The 25,095-nt window shown below is 43.4% G+C and overlaps 1 protein-coding gene across 1 annotated transcript; it reads right to left on the bottom strand.

The window, feature by feature from the left end:
* Positions 1-799: 799 nt before the first annotated feature.
* LOC147899585 (putative inactive purple acid phosphatase 2) lies at positions 800-12,041 on the bottom strand. Its single transcript, XM_087378528.1, is given in 4 exon segments — positions 800-3,224; positions 3,555-3,567; positions 3,647-4,362; positions 11,980-12,041. Coding segments are annotated over 4 exon segments (1,983 nt in total). The 5' UTR covers positions 12,011-12,041; the 3' UTR covers positions 800-2,001.
* Positions 12,042-25,095: the final 13,054 nt, after the last annotated feature.

Raw genomic sequence — 25,095 nt, 5'->3', positions numbered from 1 at the left:
AAAATCTGACATTTAGTAATGCTACTTGAAGAGCCTAGAAGAGCTGTGCTCGAAACCGCATTCCACAACTCCATACTCTTACCTCTTAAAACCACCTTGAAATACAGCCGTTTCAAAGGGCCCAAATGCATATAATGCTGTCTAGAAAATAAAGTGTTGCCCTCCAAAATGATTAAGCTAGTGCTAACGTAATGAGCTGACATCGAATCCAAACAGGAAGCTTCATTTGGTCCTTTTTGTAATTCTGAGAATTCTTCTGTCAAATACATGTATGTATGATGTATGTAGATATAATATATCTACACATACACACACACACTTTTTTTGGGGGGGGTGAAAGAGCCTTTCCATTAAGAAGAATGCCATTCATAGCCGACCCAAGGTCGGGACTTGGACAGCTTGGACAGCTACAATCAGAACTCATAGCACACACACACTTTCTCTTTTTGTAGATATTACCACTCTTGTTTGTATCGGTCTCTCATACCCATGGAGACCTTCCTCTGGCTTAGTTAGAAGTCTTTTATTACTGTTTCTAGTTCTGAGTAGTAGCTGATCTACTTTGCTCTCTCTCTCTCTCTCTCTCACACACACACACACACACACACACACACACACACACACACACACACATATGATGTGACTTCGAGACCTGTAAACCCAACAATGTGAGAGATATACAACTCAATATACCTTAAAGCACTAGCATATATTCAATCCTACAGATTGAGAATTACTAAAGAACTCTGGTAAGAAAGGCAGAGAGAGAGAGAGAGAGAGAGGGGGGGAGAGACAGAGAGAGAGAGACTAACAACAGGTATGATTGCATCAGTACCCAAGGCAGCCATCGTGCTTAAGTTTTAATCAGGTATAGTAACAACAAAAGCATCACATAGGTCACGTCGTGATTCACAGATACAAGTACCCATCCAATTAAAGACCTGCAATACTAACCGAGTAGATTGGCTCACAACCTTTGCACTCTCATGGGATGAAATCCCTTCTGGACAGTCAATCAAGACTGTAACTAGCCTTAGAAACCAACACTTCTTATCTTGCAAGAAATTCTTCCATCTTCACAGGAACTTGTGCTTGTTCAGCGACAGTTCCCATAAAGAAAGGAAAAGAAGTCAAAATCAACGCACAAATTCCTTCTCTGCAAAAGACAGGTGTCTGTCAATTAGATCCTGGACTAGACAGATTTAACATGTCAAGCCTCCACTCATCTTGCAACACTTGGAAAATCAGTACCCATTCAATTCCTTTGAAAACTTCAGTAGGGAGCAGTGTTTGAACTACTATGCATTGCGCATGTCCATGAGTTGCAACCAACCAACTCCTCTGATCTCATGTCAAAATCCAAAGGTGAGGAGTCAGTAAAAGAATAGAGCTAGCTGCTGAAAATGCTCATAGTGACTTATCGTTGTTGATCCACCGTGAACCAAACATGTTGTGGCACGTGGCTTCACAAGAGCTAAACACTTAGGATCTGCTTATTCTGGCCGTAAACAAAAGTTTAACTTTTAATCACCAAGCATCGCAACAGTCTAATCCTTTCTAAGGAAACTTGAAAGTATACGTTTTCTTGTTTTGAACATATACACTCCTTAATGGCATGAGCAGCTGGGATGGTTGTCAAAGACAAAATACCATTTTCAATCAGAGAGTTGAAGTAATGTGATTTAAAAGGCCTCTGTGGCATCATCTGAGTCTGCAAGCCTTCCATGTAAGAAGTTGTACCCACTAAAATATACCTAGAGAATAGCAGGAACAGAAGGCAAACTAAACCCCTCAGCCTCCACTTCATTGTGTTTTTTGTAATTGCAGTTAGCGAAGGAGATGTGGGCTCAACATGCAAAAGCTTCTGCTATATCTTTGGAGCCTTTCCTGCAGTTAAATATAATTAAGCAATACCCTCACCTCACACTATCATCTGCTTTGTAAATATTTGTTTTGTACTGCCAATATCAACACAAGTTTTTGACTGAAATTCCAACCTCATCACAAATCGGGCTCACTATTCTGAATCGGTTGCCACAGTTGCCTCACAAGTTTCCTGCGAATGAAATAAGAGATTACCATAAAGGTCAACAGAAATCCAACACTAGCAACTCCCACCACTCGGAACATGAACCAGTTGCATGACCAGTCCCCAGTGTTACATGTTTTTGACGAAGCAGTAGTTGTAAATGTGGAGTCAATTGAAACAACATCATGAATTTTGCCATCATGATTGCCAATGTAGGACAAGGTCAAAGTACTGCGTGAAGCATGCAACCTAGTATAACCAAATTCAGTACTACGAAAACGAGACCAAACAGGCTGAGGATAAATTGGAATATCCTTATATTCCGGCATTGGTCTGTCGTGAGGTTGCCAATCGGCACCTCCCATCCCAATGACAACATGTACAGGAAGAATCTCTCCTGAATCAGCGTCTGCACAAGTAAAATTATGTATTGCACATGTCCTTTCATATTTATGAACGTGCCCCCATAAGGCAAGGTTCACTTTGTTTTCCACCAAGATGGGTTCTAGATGCTCTCGGATGTGTGACAAAAAAAATGTCTGTTTGTCACTAAAACCATCGCTGCTGTACATGGGACGATGACCAAGAAATACAACGTATGGAGTTTTATACCGATCTACGCTCTTGAGATCTTCAACAAGAAAAGTGTATTGAGGACTGCCCTGGAGGAAATTAGTCTCTGTGGAGAAATAGACAAAATGAACAATGCCAACATCTAATGAGTAATACAGATTCTTCGTTGGCAATGAGCCCACTCCGGTTGGGAAAGTAGAGTTGCCGGGCATGTGAAATCTCATGCTGTAAGGAATACCACATTCTCCACCTCCATCAGTCCTAAAAACACCCTCTGCCCACGATGGCATCCAAGGTTGAGAGGGCCAGTCATACTCATGGTTGCCAATGCAGACATGATAAGGAGCTTGGGATGCTATTGGTTCTATCTGTGTAAAGAAAGAATCCCATAACCAGGCATAACCACGAGCATAACTTATATCTCCGATGTGAGAAATAAAAACAGGTTTGCCCATTAGTTCATTTAGGTCCCGTCTCAGCCACTTCACTGTATTTAAACTCTCTCGTTGTGTCCTTATTATAGTTGTGTAAGGAGGTGATGTTCCCAGGTCACCAAACAGCAATGCATTCGTCTCATCACTGTTAAAGTCCATCGATGTGAAGCTCCTTCATCACTTCCAACCTATATCAAAAGAACATAATTAAAAGTTGATCGAGCTGTCACAGTGCATGAAACCAAACCAAGATCAGAATTCTGGGAAAACAGAAAAGTGCACATATGACCATAAGGATCACATGGGTATACTGCAGCTCAATTCCACAATCCTGTTAGGCATGGTATGTCCACAAATTACGATGTCACCCCTGCAGGTTGCTCAACATCTGGATCCTTAAGAAACGGGTCATAATGCTTTGATCCTAACGATTTCAAACCCTATAGCTAAGACACATATCTATGTGATGCACACACCAGTGGCTAATGGAAAATGTGGTTCATTAAACGGATTTAAACCCCTTGAATCACTCTGGATAATAACGTTATTCTCTCAATGTATAGGGCAGACTTCAATACTGTTGATTCCAACAAAAAAACGTTGTGCATACAAAGCCTACCTGATAGAAATACAGTCTACCAGGGTCCAAGTTGTCCATCACCACATCATGTATGTAGCCAGGATTTCTCCAAGCGAAGCTATGATTTGCAGGGGCATGACACATGTCAGATTGTTGATAAGTAGCCTTGGAGGTCTCATGCGTGTAGCTAAGATCATCTCTCTTCAAACCATATCTCACATAACTTTTGATTGCATCTCGGGTAACAAACATGACCCGCATTTCGGTACTTGTTGAGGTCAAGGAGAGATGAATCTGTGTTGGCTCATTCCAATCTTTGAACACGATGTTTGGACTTACCGCAAGGCGGTGAGTGGTGTTGGGCACAGGAGTAAAATCGTGGTTTGTGGGAATATCTTTTGTCGTGTTCACTGTTTCTCCTCGAAATAGACGGAATTGGTAAGCTTCCCGCATGTTCATTAGAGACATGTTCAATGCGCATGATCCTTGATACCAGCCTGAACATGAAGATAGCAAGATGTATCCAATGTAATGTTTGTCCTCAGAGTAAGGAGGTGTGTACAATCCAATCCAGTCCAGCTTATTAGGTAAGCCAATGTCTTTCCATTTAATAGTAACAGCATCACCAGAACGATTCAGTGTACTTGGGAAGACATTAAATTCCATTGCAAATGCCCAACCTTGGTGATTTATGGTTAAGATGAACATGAGCACAAGAAGCCATGTGACTTTCCTCAAAAGTACAGCTGCATATCAACAACGTACATTAGAACTTGAGCAAACTCGAAAAAGGACTTCACCTAGATATTTCATAAGATATATGAGGCTCCCACAATGCACAAAAGTAAGTAAAGTGTTCACCTCCTCACACTAAGATCTCTCTCTCTCTCTCTCTCTCTCTCTCTCTCTCTCACACACACACACACACAATATCCTTCAATATCCTTCCCCTCTCTCTCTCTCTCTCTCTCTCTCTCTCTCTCTCTCTCTCTCACACACACACACAATATTCTTCCTTTCACGAAACACCTTAAGGAGAAACAGTGATTTAAGGAAGGTAGATAGTTGGTCATCCTGGGTTCTGCTTGACAGATTAGATCAAAGCACAAAGGCTGATATAATCATTGTAAGGATAATGGGCAGTCCTGAAGCTGTAGATGAATACATTCATTCATGTAATCAAATCTCAAAAAGGTTTTTTTTGTTGCGGTAACGAAAGTATGTATTAAAGGTAAAGTGGACTGTACAAGAAGAGAAGGCAGCCTTAGAAAGAGAGGCAAACACCTCTAGTTCAAGCTTCTACCTATCACTCTAAAGCTTTCATTATCTTTCCCGAAAAACTGTACAGCCTTTCTTATATCATCTAGTATAGCTGCAGCCAGCATTCTCCCAAGATGGGGTCTGTGATAGACTAAGTCGTTTCTCTCCTTCCAAATATGTTGAATCACGAACCCTCTAACCAGCTGCCAAAAATCATATAAGGGGTCAGGCAGTCCACCCCTATCTCCTAAGAGGGCCATTTTCCAGCTAACTTTGAGATGGATCTGAGCTCTGGCCAGACTGTGAATTGTCTGCTTCCAAACCTCTTTGCTGAAGAAGCAATGCCAGAATAAGTGCATATGGGTTTCCCTCCCTGACTTGCAAAGCAAGCAAGTAGGGCCAACATTGGGATTCCATTTGGCAATTCTTGCTCTCATAGGCATTTTCCCAACAATCACTCTCCAAAGGAGCAGATTCAGTTTGTATGATGGGGTTGCCCCCCATGCCCTTCTAAGCCGTATTCCCTACACTGTCAGGCTGTCATTGGGAGCCTGAAATTTCCATTGTCCTCTTGCAGTCATAGGAACTATCGTAGATGATCTCTCCTTAAAGTCTTTCAAAGTAACTTTAGTGAACGGTTTATACCTAGATGAATCCAGGAACATTCCCAAACTTTAGTGAAGGGTTTCCCATTCGCCCAGAGGAAGCCCCTGAAGCCCACCCCTTCTTGAAGAATCTGGCTAGTTGGCCAGTCCTCTTTGATCCTACTCAGTAGGACAGCTAGCACCTCCTCTTCCCATGCAGTTAGCCCGTATTTCTGCCCAATAATTTCAGTTTCCATCCATTTCTTTCCACCAGGGTCCCAAACTTGAAAGAAAGTTTGAAGTCCTTTCTTGAACATCCTGGCAGCTAGTCTTGGGTGACTCTTAGGAAGCAGGGGTCCACTGACAAACGGCCATTCAGACAGCCACATTGATCTCCCAAGAGAAGCATCACCGTGTAGCAACCTCAATCCTCCCCACGTGCAGCCTTTTACCTTTGATTCCACACTTGGACCAGTCTTATGAGTAGCTCCGATTGAGGTATTTTGACTGCAAATTCAGATATAACCACATCTTGCCATGGATAGTCTAGACAGATGAGCAACCTTGAAATCACTGCCCACGGCTGTTTGCTGCCTAGCTGCAGTAGCCATTTGCTGCACAACATATCATTCTTTTACTTCGTGGAAATCAGTCCTGCACCTCCATTTTCCTTAGATACTGTCAATAACTCCCATTTCATGGCGTGCCACCTCCCTTCCCACACGAAGTTCGATATGAGCCTATCCATCTTATTCAGATTGACCTTAGAAAAGGGCATAACCGAGAGAACATAAACCAGCATTGACTCGAGCATGTGTTTGGCAATGGTGATTCTACCAGCTAAGGATATAGACTTCCCATTCCATCTGTCAAGCTTCTCCTTGATTTTTCGGACTGCCCAATCAAATTTATCTTTTAGAGAGAGTCCAACTCCGAGAGGACAACCGAAGTACTATCACTTGCCCCTCCGGGACCCACTTAAACTCAAACCTGCTTGCCCATTCAGGGTTTTCATCCCATCCTATCCATAGAGCTGTAGTTTTATCCTTATTTACTTTCGAATCAGATAAAGCAGCAAACTCACTGACTATCTCTAAAAATCTGGTTATGTTGCTTTCAGTTCCAACCAGAGAATTAGTATTATCGTCTGCAAAAAATTGTGAACAGAACAGAGAATCATCTGGCAGCTTCATACCCCTTATGCTTCCACTATTGAGGTGTCTATCTATCTGTACCAGCAAAGGTTCTGTAGCAATGGCAAATACCAGAGGTGCCAGTGGGCAGCCCTGACGTATTGACCTTTTCAGTTGAAACTTCTGATATTCATAGCCGTTTATTGAGACTGAGGTCCAAGCGTTTGTGAACAGCATGCTTACCATCCTGCAAAACCCTCTTCCAAAGCCAAGCGCTTCCAAGCATCCGAGCAAAAACTCCCAGGTCACTCTATCATATGCCTTCTCCAGGTCTAGATTGAGCATGACTATTTTCTCATTACTAGCCAATGCATAGTCGCATTCAGTACCGCATTGTGGATATTTCTGCCCGTTACAACCCGAACTGATGGGGGTGAATAAGCCTTGCAAGCAGGAATTTAATCCTCTTTGCTATCAGCTTAACTATAATCTTATAGATCGTGTTCAGCATTGTAAGCGGTCTCCATTGACCCGGGCTTAGTGTATTGTGTCCCTTAGGGATCAGTTTGATCACACTAGTGTTCATTTTCCTGGGCATTCTACCCTTAGATCTGCACCAATTGATCAGCTTTACCATCTAACCCTTGCAGGTGTCCCAGTAGGCTTGAAAGAACTCAGCAGGAATTCCGTCTGGTCCCGGAGTTTTCTCTTTCGCCAGTTTCATAACTGTAAACTTGACCTCGTTCTCAGAGAAGGGTCTCTGTAGCATAGTCACTTCAAAGTCATGGCCCTTCCGAGGCATATCAGCCAGGAATGCTTTCATCCTGGTTCCATAATCTGCTGGTTTGTTAGGGGAAGAACCTGAGACCCTTGACAGGTGTTGCACAAATACTTCTGTGATTCCTTCATCACTTGTGATCAGGTTGCCGTCATCATCTTTGATCATCACTAAAGCCTCCCTTTGTCTCTTCTCTTTGACTGCTCTGAAGAAGTAGGCAGACGGCCTATCACCCTCCTCAAGCCATCTAAGCCTCGAATGGATACGGGCTGCTGCTAGTCTGCGGTGCTCTTGCTCTCTCAAAAACAGCTCTGTGGCATTAAGCATCGTCGACAGATGACTGTCTTTCGGATTCTTTTGCAAAGCCTGTAGAAGTGCCCCTCTTGCCATGCTGGCATTAGCCTCTGCAAGTCTATTGCATCTTGCTCTGTTTCTGCCATAGCTTTTTGCTGCTGTCACTACTGCCTGAATGCATCTATTCCAGTCCCCAACCAGGTGGGAGCTTGAGCGGGCAGCCTCTCTCCAAGCCGTGCAAATCAAATCATCAAACCCTTTCTTCCCTATATGGGACGAGTTCCACTTAAAAGGCATCGGCCCTCTGTTAGATGCTTTAGCCGCATGAAGATCAAAATAAATCACTAACGGAAAATGATCAGAGGTGATTGAGTCTGTCAACACACACCCATGCAACCGAGGCATAATCCACCATGCTCCCTGTGTGAGGTAAATCCTGTCTAGACGGGCCGCTCTCCAAGCTTCACCAACCTGCTTATTGTGCCATGTGAAAACCTGAACGTTGTTGAGATTGTCAAAGGTGACCCAGTCTACCAAGTCGCAACACTTCTCCAAATGTTGCCAGGCATCCAGTTCACTTACTGAGATTTCAGCACCTTCGTGGGAGCGGCCGCACGAGCAAAGGGCATTGTTCCAATCGCCCAGAAGTACCGCCTGCTTGTCTTCCACAATATTTTTGAGCCTTCCCCAAAGATTTTCCCTTCCAGCCGAAGAGTTTGGGGCATAAACTGACAGAACCAAAAACTTAGTATCGTGAATCCCCATCTCTGCAACTAGAAACTCACCTTCATCTCCATTGATAACAGAGAGGACCCAGAGCTGCTCGCTGATCAGCAAGGCAGTCCCTCCCTTCCCCTCCTATGGGTAGTTGCTAAGGCATCTATATCCATGCACCTGCAGACCTTCCGTGTTCTTCGATCCCGTCTTCAACTCCTGTAGAGCCAAAATTGTCGGTTTATGTACACTGAGCAACCTCCTTACAGCTTTCTGTTTCCATGTAGCAAATGCACCCCTGATGTTCCAGGAAATGAAGGCCAATGATGGCCTTCTGGTCTCTACTTCATCCTTCATCATCGTCATCATCGTCCCGTTCCATTTCATCCGCCAAGGGTGCGTAGATGTTGATAAACGCTCCTTTTCTCACCCAGCTCTTGATGTCTCTAAGGGACTCAATCCTTTCGGGGCTCATTTCTGTGGGGTTCGCGTCTCCTCGAGAGCCTTCATGCATCTCTCTCTGTTCAGTCTTTCTCCTCTGAGCACCTTCCGTATGTGTCTCACTAGCTTCACCTCTCCTTTCCGAAGCCATATCATTGTGCTTGTTCTTATGTAAGTGGCTAGCGTCCATTTCCTCCTGCTGTTTTTCCAATGGAGCATCGCCACTCCACAGTAATGCCCGCACCTCTTGGCTGTGCTTGTTTTCTTCCACCCTGACGTCGTTTGTCTGCTCTCTCTCCGTTTCTTCTGGAAAGTTGGTTGCTCCCGTCTTCTCAGACGCACGTTCAGGGCATTCTCTAGCAAAATGGCCGCTCTTTTTGCAGAAGTAACATGCATCGGGGTGTTAGAAATGACCCAACAGAGGGTACGCACAGCAGAAGACTTACAGTGATGCCCAGGAGCTCACACAGTGTGCGTGTGGGGTGTGGAATCACAAACTTCTTTACTTAATGTGCATCACATATATTAGATGTGCAGACTCATCAATAGACAATGAACCAGCCAGATAGAGAAACCACGAAAAATATATTTCCGTCCAAAACTATGGACACAATACAAAAGATATAGATCCAGAGTCCCACCAATGGTGTGGTCCTCTGATCTTACCACAAGGTCCTTCTCCTATCAGCCAGTTATCTCTAAACTCCAGTCTGCGTGCTCCACCTCGAGCTTCTATAGACTATCCGTCCAAATCCCTTCCACCTTGCTGTCTTTGCACCAGCCTAGGTGGGCAGCTCTCTCAGCTCTTAGTCTGCAGCTCCTTGTGCTCCCTTCACCTCCTGAACATAGGCCCAAGGGAAGCTCCTTTGCTGCTCCTATCTGCTGGCTGTCTGCTGCTTCAAGTGATGATGATCACATCACCTTGCTGCCCTAGAAGACAGCCAAGGTCCAGCCCTTCCTGGCTAAGTCAACAGCCCTTGTTGCACTCTCTCACCTCCTGTAGATAGGCCCAGAGAGTAGGCTTCCTGCTGCTCCATTCTGCCCTGGAACTGCTGGCTATGCTGGATAATGAAATGAGGCAAGTGCCTCTCCTTTTATAGGCCTCAAGGCCCTTTCAAATGGACCGACCAGCCAGCCCTAAATGGGCCAACTGGACAGACCTGGTTGGCTCAGCTAGGCTCCGCTTTGCTGCTGCTGGAGACCCTGCTGCAGGCTGTATACCTGCCCATAGACCCCCACTATGCTGCGCTATTTCTTGGCTCCCTGATCTGCCCACACCTGTGCGCCTCGGCTCCGTACTGTTCCGTACTGTTGCTGACGTCATCCGTGAGCTCATGGCCTCTTCTCTTGGGTCCCTACTGCTGTCCTCTGCTCCGCCTTATGCTCCTGCAGATCAGCCAGGTACCCTCCTCTCTTCTTTTGGGGCACATCCTGCCCAAGGTCTCCCTCCCCCACGCTCTCCTCATATGGGGGCTTACAGATGGGGAGGTGACCATTCCAACACGGGGAAGATTCCAAACCGCACCTCGACGAACAGGTTCCACCCATTAGGCATCTCCAACTCCAAAGCCTCTGGTAGCTCCTTTCTTCTGTCCCACAGGAGAGAAACTTTGGGGGAAGCTTTTTTTGGCTGCATAGAAGGAAGGTAGAGAACCTTCCCAAGAGAGGACGCCACTGTGACCAGCTGCGGAATGAGCAGCTCGTTAATACCAGGGAAACTCATACTGAAGGACCTCTTCTGGGGTGAAGGATGCGCTCCAAGGAATTGCATACACAAGATTCCCCCTGTATCCGATGGAGCTAGAGATGAGCCACTCGCGTTCTCCTGCAGACTGCACCGTTGCTTGAAAGAAGCCTTTTCCGACAAATCTATAGTCCACCAGAGTGACATTTCCTTGGTAGGCTGAAGCAACCCACCTTGGGAATTCGTCTTCGGACAGGACACGACCAAGGAGCAGGAGAAAGACTCCACAGTCCAGCAACCTACTGTATTCTCGGCACAAGGATTCTGGCTTAATGTCGACTTGTAGGCGAACCACCTTCCTCGAGGGACCCTCTCTGCTCTGAAAGCCATCACGTTTCCTGAGATTGATGCGTTGCAGATCTTGTTCCAAACATGCAAGCTCGATCGCATCAGCTGCTGCTGCTGAATCCGAGTTAACGCCTCGGCATACGAGCCTGACTCTTTGCTCGGACCACCTTTCTCATCACTCAGTTTCTGCACTTTTCTGGCGACATCTGCATGACTCTCAGACTTCTGGAGCTCACAGGAGCTCCAACCCTAGCCCCCTTCCTTCATCTCCGAGTGGCCACTATGAGTTTGGACGAAGCAGGATGCAAAAATCAAAATTAACCTTGATCAAATCTCAAAAAGTTTAAAGGAGCGTTTGATGCCAGGCTTCTAAGCAGGCCTTGAAAACAGCTCAAAGTAACTCACATCGCTCACTAACTTTTGTAAGTCTAAGAAAGTGTAGCCATCTCTACACTAAGTCTTCCACCGATTGATAAAATCAGAACGGGTTGATGCAACTTCTGTACGCTCATACAGCGATCCACATACCTGTGCTGTTCACGCCTACAACGTACGCATACTTAATTTGGCTAGGTTCTAAGAGATGAGGATCTTAAACATTTCCTTAAACGAGCCTACCGATTTATGAATTGCACTTCCCTTCCGATAATTTAACAGCTCCAACCCCGTAAACGAAATCGTCCTTCGTTTTAGCTTTTGATCAATCTCCCGTTACAATCGTCCATAGGCCTTACTCGTCCAAAATTCTCTTACTAGACTACTCTCTCAGCTTGATGCTGAAGCGGATCAACTAGCAAATGGCACATCTTGTATAATTACATCGACGGTTATGTCGATTCACGAAAGACAACGTTCCTCCTTATGACGCTGTAACTCCAATATCGCTGCTCTTCGATTCTTGCGAGACAGAACCGTCCTCTTCACACTCCATCGTCAGCTTGGAAAGCCAGGATTGGTGAATAAACAGAGTTGAACAATTTAACAACCCTCTCAAACTGGACGATAAGTTCGATATGATTCATCCGAAGCATATAATGAACCTCAGAGATGATGCAGAGCTTAGAGAGAACAAGAAATCTGAGGTGTGATCAAGAAATTATCGATTCTTATCATTACTCGCCACATACCAGCAGAGCAATTTCTTGAAAGAAGCTCCATGGAAATGGAGAACAATCGCCTTCCTTTCTGCCAAAGTATAAGCTCTTAAGCTTACTTACAGCCACATTCAAATAGGTCCGGTCCATACGCGCCTCCCAGTTGACTTTCTACTCAGAAGTGAAGGCCCTACACCATTGGCCTGCCTTGCCATTTAGGCTGAGGCACCTCCCAGTTGACTTTCTCCTCAAAACTGAAGGCCCTGCCTTGCCATTCAGGCTGAGGCCGAATGTGTTAACCATTTCCAGATCTCTTGGAGCACCGCATGCTTCACATATTTGCTCAAATCGCTCCACGTGGGAGAGCGGATCTCCTTCCCCAAGAAATTTAGTTATCAGCTTGGAGATGGCTATGGGTCGACTCCTAGAGGGATTGGTGTTTCTACTGGAAATACGGGTACAGCCAGGGGGTGGAGCGGCCCCTCTTCCTAGTGCATCCACCAAGATGTGCATCGCCTCATCCGATAACATTGTTTGGGAAGCTTGAGGACTATTGTGGGCCTAATAAAAAAGTAGAGGCGACCTCAAACCTTGCCCTGGTAGCGGGGTCCATTGGTTCACCGGTGCCGACGTTGGGGCTATAAGGCCTACTCCCCTGAACATCGGGTTGTAACAATGGGAGTAAACTGTCGGACACCCTAAGGGAGCAGGTTACGACAGGCATCTACATGGAAACTCCTAGCATTGGTCTGTAGGGTGGGACTTGCAGGGGTACATAGCCGGTGGCTTGTGACCTAATGGCGGCGAATGTTGTGGGCACCTGGAAGGTCGGAGGTTCATTCCCCCTTGGAAGTCTAGTGAGGTTCCAAGCCAGGGTTTTCTCTTGCGAAGTCCTTCATCCATGGGTCTTCGTCTTCCTTGCGCTTCGGGTCAGGGTGCCAAGTGAAGACTGTGGGTCCTGAGTCCACAAAATCGTCCTCAGTCCTTGCATGTGGCTCAAGGACGTGTTGTTCCTGGCCTCCCCTTTTCGTGGGCATACTAGCGAAAGGGTTCTCCATTTTCGTTGAATTCATTCGGCCCAACCGTCCAAACATGTTGGATATAGTCCCCCTTAATCTAGAGGCTATGGAAGGAGCGGGAGAATGAGGTGGAGCTATGCTGGTGTAGGGGGCTTCGGAGGCCCTCCGGCCAATGGGTTCTTGCATTTCCTTTTTCAAGCTCTCGATCTCATCCGAACTAGAGGGATCACTACGTTGGGGCCCTAACACTGAATGAGAGCTTGGAATTGAACTCCTTGTTGGAGCTGATGGACCAAAACTAGGGCAAAAGGTGCGCTATGTGTAGTTCCAAATGCCGTCCTCGGGCTTAGGCTCCTTGGACAAAGTTCTCCCGAACCTCAAGTGCACATATGAGATCCCTATGAAGGTACACCCTACTTCAAATTCAGTTAGGTATTTTCTATCAAAGAATTTGTTCCCACTTAGCTGTATGCTGTTGGGTCTGAGGGATACCAGATGACACATGTCGGTGGGTTGGGTTGGGTTTGGTATGCCGTCGAGTCGGTAGGTTAACATTAAATCAATAGGCGATGGGATAACTCAAGTCGGTAGGATGGCAAGATGGCAATGGTCATAGGGTTAACCACCGGCAGGTTGAAAATTACGTTTTTCTACTCTAAAATCACTCTTCTCCGCTTCCAATCCACTCCTAATCTCCATTAACAAGGCCTAAGGACATGTGCAATGGGTTGTTTATGAGAGAAAGCTAAACAAACATAAAAGCATACCTCGTATCTCCTCGGAAGCAGCACCAAAGATGTGTTGTCTACCGGAGACACACATGTTGTGGGGATGCTAGAGGTCAACTGATAGAGCTACTCACTCCCATGCTACTCCTTGTGGGAGCATTGTGTAGTAAAGCCTTCACGCGTGTCACTCAAGTGCCTACCGGCTCATTTGCAATGGGGTTTCCACCAAGAAGAAGGGGGTGAGAAAGAGAGGGGGGAGGGGGAGGGAAGAAGGGAAGGGGATGGAGAAGGAGAAGAAGGTGAAGGGGGATCATGGCAAACACAAAGGCAAACAAGGAGAGCAAGCAAACCTCAATCTTAACACATGAGAAAAAAGAGAGCTTGTATTTCTCAAAGATTGCAGACAACAATGAAGACCAAAGTCAATCACTTGGCCTTTTATACATGTCACCTTTTGAAGGGAGGGCCAACCCTATTCCTTATACCACTCTCTCTTTTGCTACAACTACTTGGGCCCATATGGCGCCAAGGCATATGCTAATTCTCTGTATTCAAATAGCTCTTGTATTATCCATATATGGGATCCAAATGGCTCTTGTGTTATCTTTGCCAATTTGGGCGATCCCGATGACTACTTTGAAACTGGGCCATTTGTGGCTCAAAACCTATAGGGTTTGGATGGGCCAGATCCGTTAGCATGCTCAATGGCAGTTAACAAGAGCGGCTCATCATATCAAAGAGACAGGGGCGGGAGGCCTTGTTTGTTCCATCCCAGTTCTTGCTGCCAGAGCATGTTGCCCCCCTGACCATAGATAGCAGAAGAGGCAGAGACCCTGAGATTGAGACACATCACACTTGATAGAGGACAGACACAAAGATTGAGCTCACTTCTCCCCCACAATCTATGCATTAGGGCGTACTCAGACAAGTGAATCCCATTATCTTCTTGTATGATCGGGATATAAAAGCCTTTAACCATTTTGTAGAAGAGTGAGCCCTGTGGTGGCAGCATAATATTTTCAAGGCTAAGCAACGGTTAATTGCTGCTCGTATCCACTAGCTACCACCTAAACCAACTATGTCAAAGCTTCCTTCTTATTATTCAAAGATTTTTTGGGATCTCAAGAAGTTAATTAGTAGCCATGTCACCAAAGCAATGGCCATGTGAAATAACATTTGGGACCTATGCAAGGATTCGCTGACCAAGTGGCAAGCGCCGCTATGCGACTAATTTTGAGATGGCAGAGGATATCACCAATCCACGAGAGGATTTGGACCATCGATTGGATCACCAACTGGGAGAGGACCCCTATCAACAGTAGCTTGCTATATCCTTGGCCTCTCTAAGGGAAATAATGTTTTGGCACTGAGCTCCATGATCCTCACCTACAAATGAAGCTAGTCCCTCCAATCAACCAACTCGTCCCAATCCACCACCCCAACGACGACGCCATCCTTTGTGGTGCCCTCACAGATCAATCCAAGATCCTCAATATTAGAGTAGTAGTTGGTTCCTGCCAATCCGTGAGGACATGTCTCTCACATAACCCTTGGGTTAGGCTAACATTGGCAGGGTTCTAAGTGCATTTAGTGAGCGTGGACTTGCTCGGCAACAATGGAAGATTATGGACTAAGCACCGTTTGCAATTGGAGGTGTAAGAGATTGTGACAGATCAAACAATACCAAGTATCGATGTGGCACACCGAGTGCAATGTCTTTTGGAAGACAGTTTTGCGTAGTTAGTAGAAAACCATTGTAATAGGGAGAGGAAGGGAACAAGAGAGTAGTGTGCCTAGGTCTCTCCCTCTCACTTGAGCTTGCTAGGTTAGGAAGCTTGATGAGCATTCTTTGCAAGTCGAGCTGGCTTGGTTGTAAGCAAAAGATCAATATAAGTTGCTCATAGTCTCTTGTCCTTTATGGTGTATTGCAATTTATATTACTTTCCTAAGTGTGTGTGAACTTGGAATTCTCTCGTCATCAATGTTGTTTGTTTCATCACCCGAGCATGTCATACTTAAGATTGCAAGAGTGAGCATCTTCACCGAGGGCTTTACAAGATTGGGTTAGCACCGAGTACCTTAAGTTAGTCATGGGTGAGTGAACCAAACCATTCTCTGTGTGTGTGTGTGTGTGTGCGCGCGCGCGCGTGCGTGTCTTCCCCCACCATGTTTTCCTACAAGTTGAGTGAGAATTTTGGGCTAGTCTATGTGCCTGTGAATTTTGAGGTGGTCAGTGTTATGTGATGCATGACCCTTTACTCCTAGTCTATCTACTATGCATTGTCTAATTACATTTGATTGTTTCCATTTAGTCACATTGGCTATTTAGTACTATTTGCTATGTAGTTCCCATATGGTCATATTGCTTGCTATTCACATTTACATCCAGGTGTCTAGTGCATTTACACTACTTGCTATCCTGTTGCATCTATATAGCACTACTTGTTTGTTGTTTAGCTGTGTCTACTGCTTGGCAAATGTTTGTTATTTTGGTCTACACCACATTTGCATTGTGTGATTATTGCTACTATTGTACTCTAGTCGCATGGGTGGGAGGGAGAGTAGCACCCTCCTATAGGAGTTGCACGGTGACTACTACAGCATGGACTATAGATGCTAGTAGGAAGTAGATGCACCTCAAACACAATGCAAATTTTGGGAAGATGGACTATGCATGGAGAATGTAGGATGTCTCTCAAGTCTAGGTAAGAGCTACTGTGACACCAAAAATTGATATTTTTTATTCGGCATTGGTATTGTTTTCTTCTATGTTTGATAAGAGTTTGAGTATCAAGTGATAAGGGTTCAAGCAAGAGAAGGGTGTGGACTTTGATGAGATATTCTCTCCGGTTGTGAAGATGACCACACTTAGATGCATGCTTGGACTAGTGGCATCAGAGGATATGGAGCTTATGCAAATAAATGTCAAGACAGGTTTCTTGCATGGGGATTTGCATGAGGAAATTTACATAGTGCAGCCGGAAGGCTTTGAAGAAAAGGGCAAAGAGCATTTAGTTTGCAAGCTGAAGAAGAGTCTCTATGGTCTTAAGCAAGCGCCTAGAGAATGGTATCAGAAGTTTGATGCTTTCATTCGGTCCCAAGGTTTTAGAAGGAGTGAAATTGATCACTGCCTCTACACTAAAAGGGCTAAGGATAATAGCCTGATAATCTTGGCACTATATGTGGATGATATGCTATTGGCTAGCAAGAATACTTATGAGCTAGATGCATTAAAGGCCAAGTTGCATGAGGCCTTTGATATGAAGGATTTGGGATTTGCAGATCATATTCTTGGTATGCGCATCACGCGTGATCGGAGTAGGAAACTCCTTTGGCTCTCACAAAAAGAGTATGTTACAAAAGTATTGCAGCGTTCCCATTCTTTCTACAATGGTGAAGCACTCCCCTTCCCCTGGGCCAAAGCTATCAATTCAATATTGTGTGGGTCACATTTTGAAGGACAACAATGATATTTGGATCCCTCAAGAGTTTAGGTTAATGTCATGGGTCACAATGCAACCATCTGCAATAGGTCCATTCAAGGTTTCTAGAAAGGATAGAGCAAAGAAAGAGAAGCATTAGAAGGGTCGCATTCTTGGGTTTTGTAATACAAAAAAAGGACTTAAGGTGAAGGTTCAACACCTGTATATGGCTCAAGACATGAACTTGGATCCTGCCAGTCAAACTTGCTTTCCTTCAAATTGTATCTCTCTTTTACATTAACTTTTTTTCATTTTTAGTTCAATTGTGTATTCTAATGATTGTATGTGAGCATGCATAGGGTGTCTTGTGGTGGTGATAGTAGAGGGGGAAGGCGGGAGGGAGAGAGAGAGAGAGAGAGAGAGAGAGAGAGAGAGATGGAGGGGTTGAGGGGTGTTAGGGGGAGATAGTAGAGGGGAGAGATTTGTGAGAGAGAGAGAGAGAGAGAGAGAGAGAGAAGTGTGTGTGTGTGAGATAGGTAGAGAGTGAGAGAGATAGATTGATTGGACCATTAACATCTTTCTTTGCTTTCTATATAGATATCTTTCCCTTTACCAAAGTTGAAACCCAACGTCTGGATAGTCTCAAAGGAATATTTTAAGCTTTCCATTCAAATATTGGGGAATTAATGTTCTCAGGACAGAGTGCTGCCTCCTTGACAAAGTCTAGTATTTTTTTCTATAATTCATGTTACCAAGTTCCTCAAAGAGAAGGTGCATATGGAAGCCTACGTCCTATTCCTCTCCCTAACTTTGGTAGTCCAGAATGGCCTCTTCCTGATCCATTCTCGTAGATGCATTTAGAATGAAGATGAGATCGGATTTTCAATCATCAATGAAGTTTACTTTCGGTTCAAAATCTATGGGTGTTAGTTGGTTCATGCCCTCCATTACATTTATTTATTTTTTTCAAATCAGTCTTCATTCACAAGACAAAGACCATGTGGGTATGCATTGGCCTAGAAAATGAATTTCTTGATACTCTTCTATACCCAATGTGGGATGTTCGGTAAGGGAGACCATTTTTGATGTATACTTACTAAAGAAAGTATAGTAATAAGATATCAAGTAGTGCGGACTATTTGCTAATGAAATATGCTTACAAACATTGGAAAAATAATCATGGCACATGAATACCTATGGATTGTGATGTAGTGGACACCACAGAGGTAGAGGTACATATGCCCAATGGGGATATCCAATATCTTGAGGTCATAGGTAGTTGGAGCTTGAAGCACGTTTGAGAATACATCGCTATCACCTTTGATGATAGTGATTTTTTCTTTATACTAAATGGGAAGATAGTAAGGAGGCGACTCGAAGGAACATCAATGCTTGAGAAATGGAAGCCTCCTTGTTGTAACTTGTCCATTCATACTGGTATTAAATAAATGTAATAGTTTTTGAAGTGTGATGTCATTTGTACTGGAAATGAGTATACTTAATAAAATTAGTAGTTTTTGATGTGTGTTGTAATAGTTTTGAAAATATGATATAGTTTTTGAAGTGTGTTGTAATAGCACTTGAATAAATGTAAAAGTTTTGAAACTGTGTTGTAATAGTTTTTGACTAAATGTAATAGTTTTTGTTAAGGGTGATGTCATTTGTACTAACATAGGGCCCCTTAAATTCCAAAAAAAAAATCCATGATTTTGGGTGGCGGGGGGAGGCTAGAGTGCAATATGATGGCAAATTATTTAGGCCAATATATTACATTGTCAAATATTTTAATACCTAAATTTTAGTTGGACCTTTAATGCATTTAAAGAGACTGAAGTCAACTATATAAAGGGCCATTAGGTATGACATGTTGAGATATCGAGCTCCACTCGCGATATGCCAGGGTGACCGTTGTGTATTTACATCACCGACTTGTTAGCTGGAGATGCGGTTGGTACACCGTCCACGAATAATAGCTGGATGACAGCTATCCTTATCTACTCTAGTTTGTGGCTCAGTTAGTATGCCACCTTAGTTAGTTGAGTTTGGTTTGAGACCCACATATAGGGTTCTTCTATTTTCTTTGTACTTGAGTTCTTTTGGCTTACACAACTAAGAAGAGGAAAACTGTTTTCAGCCTCCACCTTTGTGTGTATTCCCCCATTGTGCATGTGAGAAAGCCGCAAGTGAGACTCCTTCCCTCTCTCCCACTATCTTCACATGGTATCAGAGCCCTGTTCGTGGTAAGGAGCTTAAGAAAGCAAACCAAGTTCGTAGTGTTCTAGTAAGAGGACAAGTGTTGCTTTCCTTTTTCGAGTTTGGGAGCAAATCTTTGCAGGTAACACAGCCGGAAGTGCAAGAGTGCACTGTCTCAGATTGAGACGCCCTTCGCGGTGTGGCGAGAGGGCATTATATGCTGCGGGATAAGGGCAAAGCCCTTGATGACTTTATTTTTCAGATTCGAGGTCATTTCGGGGCCCGTTTTGGAGGCGGAAGTTCTCTGCAGGCACTCAGAAAAAGGCCCTGTTTTTGCTGTGCGACCACTGTTCTGCAGGTTGGTGAAAAGTTGCCGCAGAAATTGCATCTTATGCCTGTGCGCAGAGACATTGGAAGTTGCAGATTCATGCTTGTCACCTGTTGATGCAAAATCGTCACTAGGAAGTGACTGTGTGGTGAAATACCACTTTCGTCAGTTTTGCAGATCTGCCCGTGTGAGGCAAAAGTTGTGTTTTTTGCAGTGACAGAATATTTTGCAGTGTTCTGTAATGGCATCTCATTCTCTTTCACAGATTGTCACTGAAAAGCTTGACAAGAACAACTTCCAAGCATGGAAGTTTAGAATGACGAATTTCTTGATGGGAAAAGGCTATTGGGAGTTCATTACAGGAAATGAAGAAGAACCTGTTCTTCCTAATGTTCCCAATCAACAAGAAATGCAGGCATTCAAAGGATGGCATGAGAGAGCCAGGAAAGTTATGTACTGGCTGTCTATCAGTATTTCGGACTCCATGATTGTGCATATTCAGGATGCGAGTACGCCAAAGGAGGCATGGGATACTTTGGCAAAAATGTACAGCACAAATACACAAGCAAGGAAAATGCAGCTCAAGCAGGAGCTGCACAATGTGCAGAGAGAAAATATGAGCATCAATGACTACCACATGAAGGTGAAGAAAATTGCGGATGCACTTGCTTCCATTGGGCTGCCAGTGGATGATGACGATTTAGTTTCTGTGACCTTGAATGGTCTAGGAAAGGATTATGCACAGTTCCGGACATCCATTGCCGTCCGTGAAAAATTTCCTGATTTTGAGGAGTTGATTGCTCTTCTAATTTCTGAAGAGCAGAGAAATGGTGGTGCATCTTCTTCAGGAGGAACCTCAAAAGAAACTGTCTTCTACTCAAATGCTAGAAGGGGTAGAGGCAGAGGTAGAGGAGGCCGATTTGGAGGCCGTGGTAGAAATTAGAATATGCAGCAAACTCAAGAAAACCAGTCCTATGCAGGAGGATGTGGTAACTCTAGAGGCAGGGGGAGCCAAAGAGGTCATGGTGGATGGCTGAGAGGCCAAAATGCAAACAGCAATGTTGAATGCTACTACTGTGGTAAAATGGGGCATATGGCTAAAGACTGCTACAAAAAGCAGAATGACATTATGAATGGAAAATTGCAGCAAGGCAATTATGCATCCTCTAGTAGACAGGGTGATGACAGAAATGAACATTTGTTTATGGTACAGCATATGACAAATTCTGTGACAAGTGCAGAAGAAAGCAATGATGTGTGGTATGTTGACTCAGGTGCATCAAACCATATGACAGGTCATGCTGAATGGATGCAGGATGCAAGGAAAATGGAAAAACTAGGATTTGTGGAGACTGGTGATGATACTGCACATCCTATTGTGCAGATTGGCAAAATTCCTTTGTCTATGCAGGATGGGAAAAAGAAATACTTGTCTGATGTATTTCATGTCCCGAACATCACCAAGAACCTGGTTTCTGTTGGTCAAATGGTTGAGCAGGGCTTGCAGGTCAGATTCAATCCTCATGGATGCTTTGTTGAGGATATGAAAAATAATGGTCGCTTGATAGCAAAAGGAAAGAAGAAGGGCAGGATGTTTACGCTGGATGCGGACATGCCTGAATTGAGTGCATCAATGTTTGCACATGGGATCGGTGTAGTTGCAGATATTGATATCTGGCACAAGAGGATGTTAGAATAGCTATCTACAAGATGAATGGCATTGTGAGGTATGCTTGCTATCATATCACCTTGACTCTATTTCATTCAATTTTGAATTATCAACACAACATTGTGAATCTTACATGGGCACGTGAAATAGTTGGATCTCTCAAAATGAGATCTCTATATCAAGTACTAAGAAGGCTAGGGTGGAATCCATTGAATCTATGTGCTTGCTTGAGATCGGTCATAGTCATTTGATGTTTTTCCTTGAACAATTTGTGAAAGATTTGAAGGGATTTGTAAGGAAAAGAGAAATACCCAAAGCTCGAGGGATCCACAAGGGGAAATGTATGATATCATGTGAGTGTACAATAGGGGGTTTTTTAGATGAGGCATGCATAAGCTTATACATTAGGGGTGGGGGCCCTTTTTACTTTTTCCTAATCTTTAAATTTAATTAGGGGGGCCCTCACTTTTTTCTTTTTCTTTTTTTTGGCGGGGGGGGGGAGTCAGGGGTGTAGGGAAATACAAGTTTTTACCCCCTAAACATAAAAATTATATAGACATACAAATTTGACTAGTGACAGTCGGTCATGTACCAAGTGTGGATGAACTAAGCCCGAGATATGGCTACTTTTAGGCCATGGTAGGAAAAAAAAAAAATATGACCCATGGTGAATATTTGAATATGTTCTAATCTATATCATCTACATTTTCTTATGGTCTAATCTAAACAATTGAGAAAGAATGTAGATTTAAGGAAAGGGGGGACATAATGCACTTTTGACATCCCCCTTGTACTATCCCATGGGACCCTAAGCAAGCATGGTAGAGGGTTGGCTTGTGCAAGAGTTTTTTGCATAGTATATATCATAGAGTTTTTTGCATCCATGGATCCCGATATGCCACATGCTTGGCATAACCAATATGATGATTGTATCATTGCCAAGGTTCCCCAAGGAAATGGGATTGAACAAAAGATGAGCAAAGAACAAAGGGAGAAATTCTTCAAGTTTTTTATCCTCAATAGCAAGGAGATAGAAAAGTGGATTGAGAGATATAAAGAGGCAAAAGTAGAAAGATTAAATGCAAGGATGAGATTTAGAGTCATGCAGAGGCAAGCACAATCATATCCACGCAATCTTGCTCGTCTTCCCAAAGACTTGTCAGTGGATCGGCTACAATAGGCTCTTCATAAAGCCAAAGATGATGGGGACATAGCACCCAAGCGAGAGCGAGAGTTTGGCATTTTCACAAGGATTTATGGTACATGCAATCTTATTACCTTTTTACTCAATTAATTTATTCATGGTCACTAATCACCATAAACTGCATCCTCATTGTTTTTTTTATAGTACAAAAAGTAGAGTGCATTATGGCCATATCGATGACCTTTTCTTGTGGAACACATCTATTCAAAGAGAGTCACAACTGTGGAGTCATGTCCAAATTCATACAAGGTAACCGAGCAAGTGCTTCTGATACCAATCTTCTCTCCTCATAGTCAGATTATTGTGGGACCATACGTGAAATCTATGAACTATGTACAACAGTCCCAATGCTACAATCAAGAAAGATGCTAGTGGTTTTTTTGCCATAGGCTCCACCAAACGTTGGACCAGTGAAAGTGATACTTTTGTTCTTCCCAACCATTGTGAAGAGGTATGTACTAATTAATTAATTAAGCTAATGCCTTAATTTTTAAATAATTGGTACATGTTCATATATAATCGAGCATAAATTAATAAAATTGATGGCATTTAATTTGCATCTTAAACATAGGTGGTCTTCCATCCACATTGTTCTGATAGGTGGTATGTGGTCCAAGTTGCTTTGCGAAGTAACATACTTTTGAAGATTATGATGTGGATACAAAGATCCTAGTTGATCCCAATGGTGGATCTAGGGAAGAAGATGAAGATCACAATATGGTCCAAGAAGAAAGTGCATATAATGACATCGTAATGGAGGAAAAGGTATCCAACATGGGCTTCTATACAAGAATTCAATGAGAGGTCTAACTGTGAAATAGAAGGATTAAAAGCATTTATTACATACAAAGAGGAAATGCTCCGGAGATATCGTGATTCGAAGCCTACTTGGAGAGAACACACTACCACTGTAATTAACAAGACACGAAATTTAATAAAGGACCTTGAGAGAATGCGAGGCTCAAAGGATGTCAAGGAAGAATGCAATATGTTTTGGCCAAATGTTCATAACGATTTGCGCCCAGGTCCAGTCTTTGAAAATGAATTTGTATCATTACTCCCACGTCCATATTGTGGACCGAAGAAGAGAGAGTTTATACCACAAGTAGATATAGAGGTCGATTGTTTTGTTGTGGTTCGGCCATCGGATGATGAATATGAGAACGTGAAGTTTTGGGTTGCAAAAGTAGTTGATGTGCAAAGAGATGACCAAGGGAGAGCTACAACATTTACAGCGGTATGGTATGAGCCAAAGGGCAAGAAGGAGAATATGGATAACAACACATTGTATACTAATTGTATAATGAAGGAGTGGGTCCCAAATGATGAAGCGGTCTCTCAAGTTTCGACAGAGACAATCATAGTGTCATGGCATTCAAGGGCAAAGAAATCAAAGAAGCGCATGGGATATGAGATAGAAGGAAAAATAAAAATACCACAGCAAAATATTTTGCATATACATGAATTTTTAAGGATGCTCACCATGGAGGAAGTAGAAGGAGACAACGCAAATGAAGAATGTCCATGATTAAAGCTTTGTATTGAAGTCCATTGAAGGATTTTATTTGGGTACTAGGAAAGAAGCCAATCCAAGACAATTATAATCAGAGTCATCACCTCCTATGTCAAATGAGAGTCAAAATATGCACTGGATGTCACCCAAGGCTCAAGGCTTGCCAAGACAATAGGGAGTTAATGTAGATGGCACCTAGCAAGGGACTATCACATTGAGCAATAAGACAATAGGGAGTCAATGCACCCAAGGGGCAAGGCTTGGCAAGACAACTTGTGGGAGTTAATGCAGATGGCACCTGTATTTTGCACTGGATGTCACCCAAGGGTCAAGGCTTGGCAAGGCAATAGGGAGTTAATGCAGATGGCACCTGGCAAGGGACTATCGCATTGAGCAATAAGACAATGGGGAGTCAATGCACCCAAGGGGCAAGGCTTGGCAAGACAAGTGGGAGTCAAATTATGCAGATGGCACCTGGCAAGGTACTGTCGTGACATTGAGCAATAATACAATGGGGAGTCAAATTATGAAGATGGCACGAATTGAGGCTCTTTAAGAGCAACAATTTAAATTGTAAACATATGTTCAATCTATATCATTTTGGATATAAAGACTCTAGCTGAGAGCAACGTCTCTCAATGTAATCATATAATAATAGCTATAATTGCTATTATACGTCTTTGGTTCAATACAAAACTTGGGTCTTATGGCATCATGTCTTTTTTCTATTTATTAAGAGTTTTAAAAATTTTGTGCATATTGCGAGTGACAATGTTATTTTCATGAAATATTTAAGTTTCCTTTCATGGATTTATAAATTTATCACGTTAAGGAAAAATGTCAAGGAAAAATATTAAAAATAATTAAATTAAGAAATAACTTAGATATAGCTAGAATTTCTAATATAGGATTATTTCAAATTCTTGCATGTTGGTGCAAAAGTATAGATTGAAAAAACAATATTTTTATGTGAATATGATAGTGCCACAAAGTGAACTTTTGATTTGGGAAGAATATTTTCAGAAAGTAAAATTTTGATTTGGGAAGGATATTTTCACAAAGTAAATCATTTG

This window comes from Dipteris shenzhenensis, chromosome 8 (assembly GCF_047967505.1).
Source record: "Dipteris shenzhenensis isolate YYH24624 ecotype China chromosome 8, Dip_SZ_1.0, whole genome shotgun sequence".
Lineage (NCBI taxonomy): Eukaryota > Viridiplantae > Streptophyta > Polypodiopsida > Gleicheniales > Dipteridaceae > Dipteris > Dipteris shenzhenensis.
This window is presented reverse-complemented; position numbering and strand designations above follow the sequence as displayed.